General features: G+C 42.0%; 1 protein-coding gene across 5 annotated transcripts in view; it reads right to left on the bottom strand.

Annotated features, from left to right (window-relative positions):
- The window catches only part of ryr2a (ryanodine receptor 2a (cardiac)), a 310,584-nt gene that overhangs the window by 95,183 nt on the left and 200,156 nt on the right, over nt 1-15,245 (bottom strand). For all 5 annotated transcript variants that reach the window (XM_085465413.1, XM_085465416.1, XM_085465414.1 and 2 more), the window contains exons 64-69: nt 12,480-12,544; nt 11,628-11,749; nt 11,370-11,419; nt 9,482-9,542; nt 8,369-8,607; nt 8,214-8,295 (exon numbers count right to left, since the gene is read on the bottom strand). In XM_085465413.1, coding sequence (XP_085321539.1) covers nt 8,214-8,295; nt 8,369-8,607; nt 9,482-9,542; nt 11,370-11,419; nt 11,628-11,749; nt 12,480-12,544 — 619 coding nt within the window. The remainder of the gene's footprint in view (nt 1-8,213; nt 8,296-8,368; nt 8,608-9,481; nt 9,543-11,369; nt 11,420-11,627; nt 11,750-12,479; nt 12,545-15,245) is intronic.

Here is a 15,245-nt window from a genome sequence, read left to right as displayed (position 1 = left end):
ATTTTCATGCAGGACAATGCTCCATCACACGCGTCCAAGTACTCCACAGCGTGGCTGGCAAGAAAGGGTATAAAAGAAGAAAAACTAATGACATGGCCTCCTTGTTCACCTGATCTGAACCCCATTGAGAACCTGTGGTCCATCATCAAATGTGAGATTTACAAGGAGGGAAAACAGTACACCTCTCTGAACAGTGTCTGGGAGGCTGTGGTTGCTGCTGCACGCAATGTTGATGGTGAACAGATCAAAACACTGACAGAATCCATGGATGGCAGGCTTTTGAGTGTCCTTGCAAAGAAAGGTGGCTATATTGGTCGCTGATTTGTTTTTGTTTTTGAATGTCAGAAATGTATATTTGTGAATGTGGAGATGTTATATTGGTTTCACTGGTAAAAATAAATCATTGAAATGGGTATATATTTGTTTTTTGTTAAGTTGCCTAATAATTCTGCACAGTAATAGTCACCTGCACACACAGATATCCCCCTAAAATAGCTAAAACTAAAAACAAACTAAAAACTACTTCCACAAACATTCAGCTTTGATATTAATGAGTTTTTTGGGTTCATTGAGAACATGGTTGTTGTTCAATAATAAAATTATTCCTCAAAAATACAACTTGCCTAATAATTCTGCACTCCCTGTAAGTGTTGGAGTCAAATTGTTAAATGTTGTCATTGTGTTACTTAAATTTGTAAGTCAGCAGGGAAGGCTGTTTCTTTGAAGTTGGCTAGGAAACAGGTGAGGAGCATTCAGCTCCAAGAGCCTGGTTCCGACCAGCCTCCCTTGCTAGCAAGTAAAAACCGGTTCATTTCCGCCGCTTGTATCCGCGATCTCGTTTTTTCGGTCACTACCCACAGCTCGTGGCCATAGGTGAGGGTAGGGACGTAGATCGACCGGTAAATTGAGAGCTTCGCTTTACACTAAGCTCCCTCTTCACCATGATGGACCGGTGCAGCGTCCACATCACTGCGGCTGCACCGCCAATCCGTCTGTCGATCTCCAGCTCCCTTCTCCAATCACTAGCGAACAAGACCCCGAGATACTTGAACTCCTCCACTCATCTGGGTCGGGGATGAGTTCCGACCCGGAAAAGAGTGAACACCCGGAAAAGAGTGAACACAGCACCCTTTTCCGGCTGAGAACCACGGCCTCAGATTTGGGGGTGCTGATCCTCATTCCCGCTGCTTCACACTCGGCTGCGAACCTTTGTACATTTTTATGAAAAGAAAAGAGAGTTTTCGGTGAGATCCAGGAGGAAGCTCAGAGGGGACAGGGCCTTTTCTAATTTGCCCTTGCACGTTAGAGAGGCCCCTTCACTCTCCACTTTTAAATCACGTCTTAAAACCCACTTTTATTCTTTGGCTTTTAACCTCAGTGAGACATAGTTTTCTCTTGTAATGAAATTAGTTATTTTATTAATTATTTTACTTTTTCTTTTATTTGGCTTGTATTTATTTCTTATGTAATTTTATTATATAGTTCCTATGTACAGCACTTTGTGTCAGCTGTGGTTGTTTTAAAGTGCTTTATAAATAAAGTTGATGATGATGATGATGACGTGTTTGTTTATTATCCTTATTGTTTTATCTGGGACTGTTTGCAGACATCTCAGAGAGAGGAGACACCAGCATCTGAACAGAGACTCAAACCAGCAACCTGCAGCTCCCTGCTTGGCTGCTCCAGTTTTCTCCTCACTCATGTTGCCCACCAGTGATTTCTAGCTGCCCACCCACACAGCAGGCTAGAATATGCGCTGAGCCTCAGCACCCAATACTTGGACATGTTTTCTTTATTAAATAATGAACCAGACCCCAAAAGTAAACAGCTGTTATTGCTAGGCAACGGGAGCAACATTTGGCGATGCAGCACCTGACATTCCTGACCATGTGGGCGGAGCATGCATGAAATGGAATGTTTAGTAGAACTGTGCAACACAAGCACTTAGTTCCAGCATGTTTCATTGTATCCAGACACAGCTAGAGACACATCTACAGCAGCATCTCTGTGCAGGACAAACGACAGTTGACGAAGAAAACAACAAAAACTTCACTTCACTCCTCTACAAAACGTTGGCTCCTTTGTTTAAAAGGCCAAAATGAATAAGGGGAGAACGAGAAGAGGATCGGCGAGTGCTTCACCATGCATTACAGTACGGCTGATTCATTTTAAATTTCAAATGATACAGGCTGAAAATGTCAAATTAAAAGAAGAGGCAGAAAAATCAAGAGGAGAAGCTAAAAATTCACAGTTTGAAACTCATGTAGTATTGCAGGAATTACTGCATGTGGGTCTCAGATTTAAAGGAGAGAAAATGAGAAAACAACAGGCAGAAAACGAGAATGAAAAGATGAAGAAAGAACTGTTGGAAGCTCAAAAAGCATTGGAGGAAGAGAAAAGCACAGCACAAGAAGCCAACAATAAATATCAAACTGCAAAGAAGGAGGCAGGAAATGTGATGCAGGAATTACAGGAGGTGCAGGAAGCTTTTGAAGAGGGAAAAAAGAAAATGCAGTTGGCAACACAAGAAGCTGCAAATGTAACGGCTGAAGCTGAAACACTAAGAAAGGAATTACTGCATGTAAAGCAACAACTTGAAGAGGAGAAAAAACGTAAACACGAGGCAGAAAATGAGATTGAAAATATGAAGAAAGAATTGTTGGAAGCTCAAAAAGTGTTGGAGGAAGAGAAAATTAAAACACAGGAAGCAAAGAAAGAAATGGAAGATACAAAGAGTCACACTGAAAACATGAAGAAGGAACTGATGAAAGTGCAAGAAGAACTCGCAGAAGAGAAAATTGAGGTGAAGGTATTGAAGAAAGAAATGACGGTGACCAAGAAAGGCTGCAAAGACGCACTGAAAGAAATGCGAAAGCACAAAAAGGAAGCTAAAGAGCTCCTCAAACACAAAGGGAAACTGGCCAAACAGCAGCTGAAAGAAACATTTAAAGATGCCGAGGAGCAGCTCAACAAGACCTTAAACGAACTGAAGGCAAAAGAAAAGCAAGGCGAGGACAGGAGGGGATTCTGGAGCAGACTGCTGAGGAAGAACTGACCCAGCAGCATCAATAGTTTCTTCCTCCTCTCTCCACCTTTCTTTCTCCCCATCCTTCTTCTTGGGACGTTTGTTTGTTTTTTAAAAACTCTAATCTAAATACATGTACTGAAACACACAAATAAAATTGCCATAACTTGACCTCATGTTGCCTGCTTCTTTTCTTGTGTGTCTGTGGATGTAAAACAGTAACACACTTCCTGCTCTGTGTCTTTAATTGTAAATAAATGCAATATGTTTTCATTTTAAGATGCAGTGCAAAAAACTTCTGCTCTGAATCTTTTTTTTAGCAAAAAGCTTTTTTTTGCCTGCTGTGGAAGTTTTCCATTTAAATAAAGCCTGCAGACGAGCGGTGAGCGGTAGCTAACGTTCTTTAATCAAACACACAAAGAACAGACAACCAAGCTTGATGAAGTCCCTGCATGACCGCGGGACAGACGGTCAGCAGTCTGAGCCCAGCATGGCTCTCAGTTAAAAACCTTCTCCAGGAACAAAAGGCAGTACACAGCTGTTTCACACCTTAAGCTTCACACTCCCTTGCTGCCTCCCAGAGTCCTCGAAGACACAAAAGACTCTTCCTGTGGAGTTGTCTGCTTCCCCCAGCTTCCTTACTACACCCCCACCATTTGTCTTACTGTATGAGTGTGAGACATGTTAAAATCCAGTGGCACCAAGGCATCATACAATAAAATAATGTGATTAAAAGAAGCACTTAGAATTTGCTAAGGGAAAAAATCACATAAACAGGAAGTAAACAAACATGAGATCAGCTGGTCTACTGACGTTTTCTGCAAAATCCTGAACTCACTGTCACCTCAACAACATTATAATGAATGTGAAACATTACAGATCTGAGTTGTCTGAGTAACAGATGCATTTTCATTTGTCACTTTACTACAGGGAGTGCAGAATTATTAGGCAAATGAGTATTTTGTCCACATCATCCTCTTCATGCATGTTGTCTTACTCCAAGCTGTATAGGCTCGAAAGCCTACTACCAATTAAGCATATTAGGTGATGTGCATCTCTGTAATGAGAAGGGGTGTGGTCTAATGACATCAACACCCTATATCAGGTGTGCATAATTATTAGGCAACGTCCTTTCCTTTGGCAAAATGGGTCAAAAGAAGGACTTGACAGGCTCAGAAAAGTCAAAAATAGTGAGATATCTTGCAGAGGGATGCAGCAGTCTCAAAATTGCAAAGCTTCTGAAGCGTGATCATCGAACAATCAAGCGTTTCATTCAAAATAGTCAACAGGGTCGCAAGAAGCGTGTGGAAAAACCAAGGCGCCAAATAACTGCCCATGAACTGAGAAAAGTCAAGCGTGCAGCTGCCAAGATGCCACTTGCCACCAGTTTGGCCATATTTCAGAGCTGCAACATCACTGGAGTGCCCAAAAGCACAAGGTGTGCAATACTCAGAGACATGGCCAAGGTAAGAAAGGCTGAAAGACGACCACCACTGAACAAGACACACAAGCTGAAACGTCAAGACTGGGCCAAGAAATATCTCAAGACTGGTTTTTCTAAGGTTTTATGGACTGATGAAATGAGAGGGAGTCTTGATGGGCCAGATGGATGGGCCCGTGGCTGGATTGGTAAAGGGCAGAGAGCTCCAGTCCGACTCAGACGCCAGCAAGGTGGAGGTGGAGTACTGGTTTGGGCTGGTATCATCAAAGATGAGCTTGTGGGGCCTTTTCGGGTTGAGGATGGAGTCAAGCTCAACTCCCAGTCCTACTGCCAGTTTCTGGAAGACACCTTCTTCAAGCAGTGGTACAGGAAGAAGTCTGCATCCTTCAAGAAAAACATGATGTTCATGCAGGACAATGCTCCATCACACGTGTCCAAGTACTCCACAGCGTGGCTGCAAGAAAGGGTATAAAAGAAGAAAAACTAATGACATGGCCTCCTTGTTCACCTGATCTGAACCCCATTGAGAACCTGTGGTCCATCATCAAATGTGAGATTTACAAGGAGGGAAAACAGTACACCTCTCTGAACAGTGTCTGGGAGGCTGTGGTTGCTGCTGCACGCAATGTTGATGGTGAACAGATCAAAACACTGACAGAATCCATGGATGGCAGGCTTTTGAGTGTCCTTGCAAAGAAAGGTGGCTATATTGGTCGCTGATTTGTTTTTGTTTTTGAATGTCAGAAATGTATATTTGTGAATGTGGAGATGTTATATTGGTTTCACTGGTAAAAATAAATCATTGAAATGGGTATATATTTGTTTTTTGTTAAGTTGCCTAATAATTCTGCACAGTAATAGTCACCTGCACACACAGATATCCCCCTAAAATAGCTCAAACTAAAAACAAACTAAAAACTACTTCCAAAAACATTCAGCTTTGATATTAATGAGTTTTTTGGGTTCATTGAGAACATGGTTGTTGTTCAATAATAAAATTATTCCTCAAAAATACAACTTGCCTAATAATTCTGCACTCCCTGTAAGTGTTGGAGTCAAATTGTTAAATGTTGTCATTGTGTTACTTAAATTTGTAAGTCAGCAGGGAAGGCTGTTTCTTTGAAGTTGGCTAGGAAACAGGTGAGGAGCATTCAGCTCCAAGAGCCTGGCTCCGACCAGCCTCCCTTGCTAGCAAGTAAAAACCGGTTCATTTCCGCCGCTTGTATCCGCGATCTCGTTTTTTCGGTCACTACCCACAGCTCGTGGCCATAGGTGAGGGTAGGGACGTAGATCGACCGGTAAATTGAGAGCTTCGCTTTACACTAAGCTCCCTCTTCACCATGATGGACCGGTGCAGCGTCCGCATCACTGCGGCTGCACCGCCAATCCGTCTGTCGATCTCCAGCTCCCTTCTCCAATCACTCGCGAACAAGACCCCGAGATACTTGAACTCCTCCACTCATCTGGGTCGGGGATGAGTTCCGACCCGGAAAAGAGTGAACACCCGGAAAAGAGTGAACACAGCACCCTTTTCCGGCTGAGAACCACGGCCTCAGATTTGGGGGTGCTGATCCTCATTCCCGCTGCTTCACACTCGGCTGCGAACCTTTGTACATTTTTATGAAAAGAAAAGAGAGTTTTCGGTGAGATCCAGGAGGAAGCTCAGAGGGGACAGAGCCTTTTCTAATTTGCCCTTGCACGTTAGAGAGGCCCCTTCACTCTCCACTTTTAAATCACGTCTTAAAACCCACTTTTATTCTTTGGCTTTTAACCTCAGTGAGACATAGTTTTCTCTTGTAATGAAATTAGTTATTTTATTAATTATTTTACTTTTTCTTTTATTTGGCTTGTATTTATTTCTTATGTCATTTTATTATATAGTTCCTATGTACAGCACTTTGTGTCAGCTGTGGTTGTTTTAAAGTGCTTTATAAATAAAGTTGATGATGATGATGACTATGGATGGCTTTCATCAGTCCAGCCATGATCTGATCAGAATACCATTATGACTTATGACTTGTTCTTTTCCATGTATCTTAATGCTGCTTAGCCAGCAATGTTCTGTTGAAAAGTGATGTGTTGATGCATGCTCAATCATCAAGGTAAGGAAATCCCAAAAAGTTGATTCTGCTCATCTGCACGTTTTCAGTGGGAGAAATGTTTCGTCACTTATCCAAGTGACTTCTTCAGTCACTTCTGACTGCAGGTTTCCCTTGTTAGATATTCCCCTTTAGGGATTTCTAAAAGGAGAACAATGTCTGCATGACACACTGTATAGATGGTGTCTGAGAGCTGGTTCTACCGAAGAGGGGCCCGAAACCTGAACCCTCTGCCTCCCATTCTACTTTTAAATACTCTAGGAACAACAAGTGAGCCTGCAGTCTGAGAGTTCTAGTTCTATTGGGATGATACTGTATTATGAGGCCTTTAAAATATGATGGTGCCTGATTATTCAAGACCTTGTATGTGATGAGGAGGACTTTAAATTTGATTTTGGATTTAACAACTGGATTTAATTTAAGAGAAGCCAGTACAGGAGTGGTGTGATAACACTCTCAGCTTTATTAAAAAGGCTCATAAATGCCTGTATTTTCTGAGGAAGCTGAAGGGAGCGGGGCTGAACTCCACCATCCCCAGTTCTGTCTACAGGTGTGTGGTGGAGAGCACAATGACTGCCTGGATTACTGTCTGGCCCTGCAGCTGCACCATAGAGAAGAGAAGCAGACACCGCAGTGAGCGGTTAAGACTGCACGCAGGGCTATTGGATGTACCATCCCACTGAGACATTTACACCAGCAGATGCAACGACAGAGCAACTAGCATCACGAGACACCGTACTCCGCCCATCCTACGCATGGACTTTTTTTCGCCCTCCCTTCAAGCTGGAGGCTGCGCAGCATCTGGGGCGAGATCCACCAGTCTGAAGATGAGTTTTTCCAGATGATATGAGTCTGATGAACTGTGCCAAACTGCCACACCTCCGAATATACAGTCTACATTCTGCATTTTGAATTGACTTATTGACTCAGCCATTATTACTTAATAGGTCATTTATTTATTTAATAGGTTTTTATATTTATTATTAGCAGCACCATAAATCTGCCTCAGCAATGGAAGTGTGGAACCTTAACATCCCAACCACCCTCAGGATGCTGTTGAAGTTCTGCCGGACATAAAAGTTGAAGATGTCACGAAACGGGGCCTCTGCCATACATTCCCAGTGCATGCTCCTTATCCGTTTGGGCACGCCAGGCCTCTCCAACTTAATCCCCCACCACCATATCCAATTCAGCACCTGGTGGTATCAGCTGACAGATCTGCTCCTATCTCCACCTGAGTGTCCAAGACATACAGCCACCAATCCTACATCCTACAACCCATATCTCAACCTGAAGGTGCAGGGAAACAATCCGTTCATCAACCATGGAAAAGTGCTGAGCACTTGTTTTTACCTTACATACTGTATTTATGTTTGCTTGTTTCAATCAATCTCTAAATAATAGGAATATAAATAAAATAAAAACAACAGAAAAGTGCTCAAGACTTTCATAGTACTGTATTTCTTCTTCATTTACATAATAATTCTCTTTTTGAATATTCCTGAATCAAGCATATTTGATCATTTCCAGGTTTACATGAAACCAGGACAGATTCTCAGTGTGGTCTCATTCTTCTGAACTCTACTGCATGCGACGTGAAACATATTTTTACTAAATCTATCACATGTGGACCATGGATGTTTCCTACCTCTCAACATAGATACTTTTGTTGGTTCCCAGAAGGAAGAGGCTGTTAAGGATTCTGTAGCAGGAAACCTGGACATCACCCACTGAGGCAAGAGAGACAAAATCTGTAGGCAAACTGACATCATCGTCCAGATGAAACGTGAAGTTTTCACTTACAAATGAGGTCTTCTCCAAACATGTTCTGTCCGATGTGTTCAAACAGTGAGGAGAGGACGGGGAGCAGGGCGAAGGTGGTGTAGTTGATGATCTGAGTCGCTCCTCGTGGTTGGTCCCTGCTGTGAGTGAACTGGCCGAGCTTCAGGTTCTCCTGAGTCTTCTCCAGATCCTTCGCTGCGCTGTCGAAGTATGACCGTAAAGCTGCCTTCACTGACTCCAGGCCCGTCTTCATCACTGTCCTGATAGAGTTACATTAATATCTTGACAAGAGATGTTCTTTTTTCAAACACGAAAAAAGCACTTTGAGAAAATATGGGCACATTCAACCAGTCTGATAACTACGGGGCAATTTTACCAGTATTTGCTAGTAAATATTATTCATTCAACGCTGTCAGGATTTTACTGAGTTTCCAACTAAATGGTGTTGACGATTATTTTTGTGAGAGGCCTCGTTAAACTTTGCTTCTAAAAGTACAAAACAATGAAACACATAATTATCTGAGGTAAGAATTCACTGTTATAGCCGCACATAATGATTATCCTTTATCAGTCTGAGTTTTCATGATGTTTCCAGACAGAAACACATCCATCAAACCTGTCTTATAGCTATACTGTGCTGTTTTCTTAGATTCTTTTTAATCTTGTTATTTCAGCCAGCTATAATTTGAAATTATGGGTTTTATCACTTGCATTGAGAACTAAACTTTGTAGTCTAGGCTTACTTATGCAAGAGTTTGTATTTTATGGCATTCATTGACTCGGATTTCTGTCCCACACCTGTTAACTAAACTTTGGTCTCCTGGCTGATACACTAGTTTGTTATTACGTCTCTGCCCTTCAAACCCAGACTTTACCACTGTTTAAAAGAGGACTGCTATCTCTTGACAGCTAATATTGCAGCTTATATGAACAACTACCACACTAGTTCATACTGCTTTGGGTTAAAGTCACTGATTCCTTTTCTCTGTGGTACTTATTTTTGAAAATCTGCGTTGATTCATGTTAATTTTTCTGTATTTGTTCTTTTGCTTTATTCATTTATGTTTTTCCATAGAAAGCTGAAAGCATTCCCGTCATTCATCATTATGAGGTCACAACTGGTCACGTTTTTACCTGGCATCCAGGCTTTGTCCCAGTATCTGCAGACAGTTGACAATGGAAGTGGCATTGTTCCCTGGTGAGCAGAGAGAATTAGCTGTGAAACTGCAAACTCACATCATGGAGCGCAAAGGCTTCACACAGTATCTGTCTTGGATGTGAAATTTTTAGCACAAAACCACACTTACACAACAACTGTTATGTTATGTTGAGGAAAATGATGTTCCTTGGAAAAACAATAAATAAACAATTATAAAATAAAGTTTATGTTAAGTGGAAATGTTATACTTGCTACTTTTACCCTGTCATCAGTGGCTGATAGCAAAAGCCATTAAATATCAGCATAATTGATATTCTAACAGCTTTTGCTTTACGTGCACCTAATAATTATCTTTCATTTTTGACAATATGTTTCTAAAGTGCCCATTTTTGAGTCTGAAGAAATGGAACATCTTTTTCCTGTGAGGACACAGTGATGAGGATTTATACACCCACAATACCATGCATGCACACACACTTAGGGATGCCACGACAACTCATACTTTGCTACCAAGTCACTGGTAGAAAAACTAGATAGTATTGGTATTTTTCATTGGAGGAAAGAAAAGTCTGTTCAGTCTGTCACTGTATGTGTGAGTGGTATCATATTTATCATATATTAAAGTATACAGGCTCAAACCTTCTGGTATCGTGACATCCCTGCAGACACCTGCACCAATTACAAGTTAGCTTATGAAGCTCCCGTCTGATAGGACAGGAGGAATGTACTGCAGTTTAAAAGTAAACTGCAGTAGAAGTGCCATGTATCAAAATACAGTCAGTCAGAAAAAGTTTCCATAGGACTCCATGCAGTCCTGTATAAAACTGAGTACACAAGTAATAATTCAACAGGAATTAACAGGGTAAGTAGCAGCCAGATGCACTTCAATTATTGCCAATTAGCAAATGTGACCCTTTTTTTGCAGTTTGCTCATCTGGATCACTGATGTGTTAACATCAGGCCATAATCTTCCCAGGACTGGGCATGCCAGAAAATGCACCTTAAAGTCAGACTGTAACAATGCTCAGAGGAAAGCTACAGCTCAGACTGAAGACTGATCGTCTCAGTTAGCATGTTAAATATTACCTTTCATGACAGCACAGTTAGAAATAGATTGAACAAGGAGTAAGCCTCCTCTCTTTAAAAAGACCGTGACAACATGTTTTAGGTTTAGGTAAAGTTCAATCTGAACAAAGAATACAAAGAGCAAAGATGTCACGAGACTTCTGGGATTGGTGATGGGCTTGTATTGCAGCCACAGGAGCTGGGCACCTCGCAGTCACTGAACTGACAATGAACCTCTCTGCATATCTAAGTATTCTGGACTCATATGTGAAGCCTTTGGTCTGACTGCTAAAGCTTGGCCCACAAATACAACAGAATTGCTGAAAAGAAAACAATCAAGGTGCCAAACATGAACCCAATTGAAACCCTGTGGCAAGATCTTGAGACAGCTATTCATGAAGAAATACCTGCAAATCTTAAAGAATTGACACAACATTGTAAAGGAGACTGGGCCAGAACTCTTTCACAACAACATGAGAGACTGAAAAACTCACATAGAAAACCAAAACTACAGCAATGCTGCTAAAGGTGTTTTTCCAGTTAACTGAATCATGGGGTGTACTTAGTTTTTCACAAGGCTGCATAGTGAAAATAAACTCTTGCAAATGTTTCCACTGTTCAAAAAGTCGAAATGTGTTGGTAACATGCCAGGATAAACCACAACGTGCCATCAAAAACAGGGAAACAGACAGCAAGCTAATGAACACAGTTGCAGTTTTCCATCTTTTAAGAAAATTGGCTTAAAAATCAAATATTTTATCTTTAGGGAGTTAACTCGAATGTTTACACTGTCCTTACCAAACAAGGATATCCTATGTCTGACAAGAACTCCCAGTTTGCAGAAAAGACTGAAAAGATTTAATGGAAGATGAGAAGAAGAGGCAGAATGGAAGAAGAGGAAGACAAAAGTGTGAGGCAATCAAATGAGAGGAACACAGAGGAAAGAGCCCATAGGACCAGACATTCAATATTTAGGCAATAAGACATTCTCATGTTTTATTCCTTTCAACAATATGTCTGACTTTTTACTGTTGTTGTAATGCTGGCCATGCTCACCTGGTCACCATTTCCTTCTCCTTGTTAGAGGCATGGCCACCACTGCTGATGGGATGGATGGCCGTGGACAAGAAGTACAGCCTGTGGTTTTTAAAGTACTGATCCACCAACGGCAGGACGACCTAGGAGTGAGACATGAAGCCTCAGAGCTTGTCAATCATATTGATTTTCAGTTTTAATAAAATACATAACTTTCTATACACGGAACACTTTGAGCATTATCAGGTGCCAAACTAAGTGGAGATATCCTCTGAATTTCAGGAGCGGGACCACTCCTCCTTCACGCCCCCTCTGGCCTCAGGCTATAAAAAACCCTTCTCCTGCTGTTCTCATTTTCATGCCCGGCCCGACAGCCGTCGCCAGCCCCCCCACAAACCGCAGCACTATTCACACTTCCTCATCCCTCACCGCCCATCGTTATTCTTTTTTTGAGTTAATTATTAGCACACTTTTCAGTAAATTACCTGCCACAAATTTAGTAACTAATGATTTTTATGTTCATTGCTCATCCCCTAAAATTCTGCGCTACAGATACAACGTCACATCATCAAAAACTGTGTCCATGCCTTCACTGTGCTGTCACTGTGCCTCTTTAGCTAACCATTACAGAGGATTTTGAACAGGCACAAACCAGGAAAAGCCTGAAATTTACACATTTTGCTTTGAGTCAGTCAAATGCTTATTCTGCTCTGTGTCAATTTGGAAGAAGAGATCATAATTATTTGCAGTTTTAGTCAACCTGATAACTTAATTTTGAATTCTGTTACTGATTACAAAAAACTAAATCTGATATATAAACTTAATAAAACAAAACAAGAAAAATAAGTGTCTAGTCAAAAAAGATTTCATCACCTTTCCAAAGAACTTGATCTGCTGCTCATGAGGAATCTTCTCTCCCTTTGGTCGTGTTCCCACATCTACAGCAGACAGAATACAGTGAGTATGGGCTGATGAATTTAAGGTGTGGAAAATATAAAAACTTTTTTTTTTATGCAAACAGTTCACTAAATAATAATATTTTTCTTTTCTTTTTTTTACATTTGCATTATCTTGCATAGTATTTGAAATTCCTCTGAGCCACAGAAAAAGGCTAAACTCTACTGTGCGAGCCGCCACAGCTGTGTAGCCACGAGCTTGAAATCCGAGGGACTAACAGGACTCGACTGGTATTTAAGTTTACTTTACTTACACATGAACACATTCATTAAGTGCTATCCTCACTATACTTTAACCCTTTTCTGTAGCACACACATGCAAACTGATGGGTGGATTTGGGGTTCAGTATTATGTTCAGGGACACTTAATAAGAACTGGAGGAGAGAAGTAGACAAGCCACTCTACCTCTGAGCCACACAGAGGTGTTTCTAGACTTTTTACCACTGGGTCGCATAAGGAGTCCAATGAACAGTCAGGTAACAGGACATAAGAGAAATCTGAGAATTCTATAATCATGTTATGAATTAAATTCAGAAATGAACACTAAACCAATTTCTTCAACTGGTTCAGCAGGTTTAGTTCCCAGTCCAGTGGTGCCTCATCCACACACCCTCACTACCTTCTGTGATTTTGCCTTTCTACCATTCTTCCCTCCAAGTGAACTCTGAAGATCTGATCCCCACACATCTGACAAACATCCCCAGCTTGACTGTGACTGTGACAACAGCTTGAGAAACTACACCACACAGTGTACTGATGCATGTGCAGTCATCCATGTAAAGTTGATTTTGTTCATCTGGAGGTTTTCAGAGGGAGAAACATTTCATCCAAGTGACGTCGTCAGGTTCAACTTACTGCAGGTTTCCCAACCTTTTAAACAGTAGATATGCATAATGACTGACACTAGCACCACTGACTAACAATGGGTTGTGAGGTCAGTTTCATGGTCATTAATATGCAAATGATCAATGGCCATGAGTACCATTCACAGAGAGTTGGAGAATGGCTGCAATCACAGTATTCTAAGATGGTGAAAGATGTACCCTTAGGCTTCCTCCTGGATTCAGAGACGGTCTTTCCTTTTTGTGAATGGCCTCCTTGACCTCCCTGGAGGAACACTGGTTTGGGCAGATAAACCAATGGTCTCATATAAGGTTACGTCTCTCTTTAGTTGTGTTCCAGCCACTGAAGCAGTGGAGGTAGTTTGTAAGAGATTGACCCCAACCTCAGCAACAGGGTCACTCTCAGCACCAACCAAGTATGTTTGCTTTTGGAACTGTGTATTAATTCCACCCATTTTATATGCAAGTGTCAGTACTACAGGCAGAAACATGGGTGTGCCATGGGTTCCCCTGTTTCACCCGTTGTGACCAACTTTTATATGGAAGATGTGGAAAAGAGGGATTTGCTATCCTACCCTGGAACACCACCAAGTCATTGGTTCAGGTCTGTGGATGACAAATCTGGATGAAAATCAAATCTCAGGACGTACCACAGTCCACTCAAGTTCACGAGGGAGGATATGAAAAGTGGCAGGTTAGCCTTCTTAGACTGTGAGATTTCCATCAGTAACGGGGGACATCTGAAAGCTGATGTGTACCGTAAACCTACGCATACGGATCAGTATCTAAGGTTTGACTCTCATCATCCACTGGAGCACAAACTGGGCGTCATCAGGAAACTACAACACAGAGCGAACATCATCCCCACTGACACAGCAGCCAGGGAAGCAGAACAACATCACATCAAGAAAATGTGGTTATCCCAGCTGGGAAAGAACTTGCTCCAGTTGATCCAGGAGAGAAGGACAACGGCTGCCTGAGACGAAAACCTTTAGTGAGTCCTCAGATGTCAGGAGTATCGGAACAGCTGAGATGCAGTTTTTCTAAACACAGACTTTCTGTGGCTTTTAAATCCCAAAAGACGCTGCACCAAAAATTGTTCCACCCCAGGGATCGGGTCCCCCGACACAAACAGAGTAATATAGTGTACGCTGTTAAGTGCAGGAGGATTGCCGGGGAAACAAAACAACCTCTGGATAAGTGGATGGCACAACACAGCAGAGCCACCTCGTCAGGCCAGGACTCTGCAGCCTATTTACACCTACAGGCCAGTGGACACTCTTTCAGTGATGAGGATGTAACATCCTGGACAGGGAGGAAAAATGTAGAGAAATTTTCAGCATACCACCGTCTTGTCATGTACTTTATTGTACTTTATTGAGCCCCGTGGGGAAATTGCTCTCTGCATTTAACCCATTCACTCAGTGAAGCAGTGGGCAGCCATTGGGCGCCCGGGGAGCAGTGTGTAGGGATGGTACCTTGCTCAGGGGTGCCTCAGGGTAGCTGTTAAGGGGAATCGAACCCCCGACCTTCCGATCATGGGGCAACCACTCTACCTACTGAGCTGTCCCTGCCCTGCGGGTCCACTGTCTTATAGATTACTTACTACCTTACAAACAGGTTGCAACTCTGTCTGCATACAAAACCCAGCCCTGCATCTAACCAGGTGAAAACTCCAAATAAAAAAGTGTCATATTGCTATATCAGTGCTATAACAACACCATGCCTTCACGTTTCCTAGTGTGAAAAACAAAAGAGAAAAATCTGGGAATGTCTCAGAGCAAGACCCCAAGACTGTTTTAGCCTCCAGTGACAATTTAGTATCTAAAGAGAGAGCTAC

This window comes from Copadichromis virginalis, linkage group LG8 (genome assembly GCF_057382275.1).
Source record: "Copadichromis virginalis isolate Kocher_CV1m ecotype Utaka linkage group LG8, C_Virginalis_male_GT1.1, whole genome shotgun sequence".
NCBI classification, from domain to species: Eukaryota; Metazoa; Chordata; class Actinopteri; order Cichliformes; family Cichlidae; genus Copadichromis; species Copadichromis virginalis.
The sequence above is the reverse complement of the archived record's forward strand: the minus strand, read 5'-3'. Positions and strand labels throughout refer to the sequence as shown.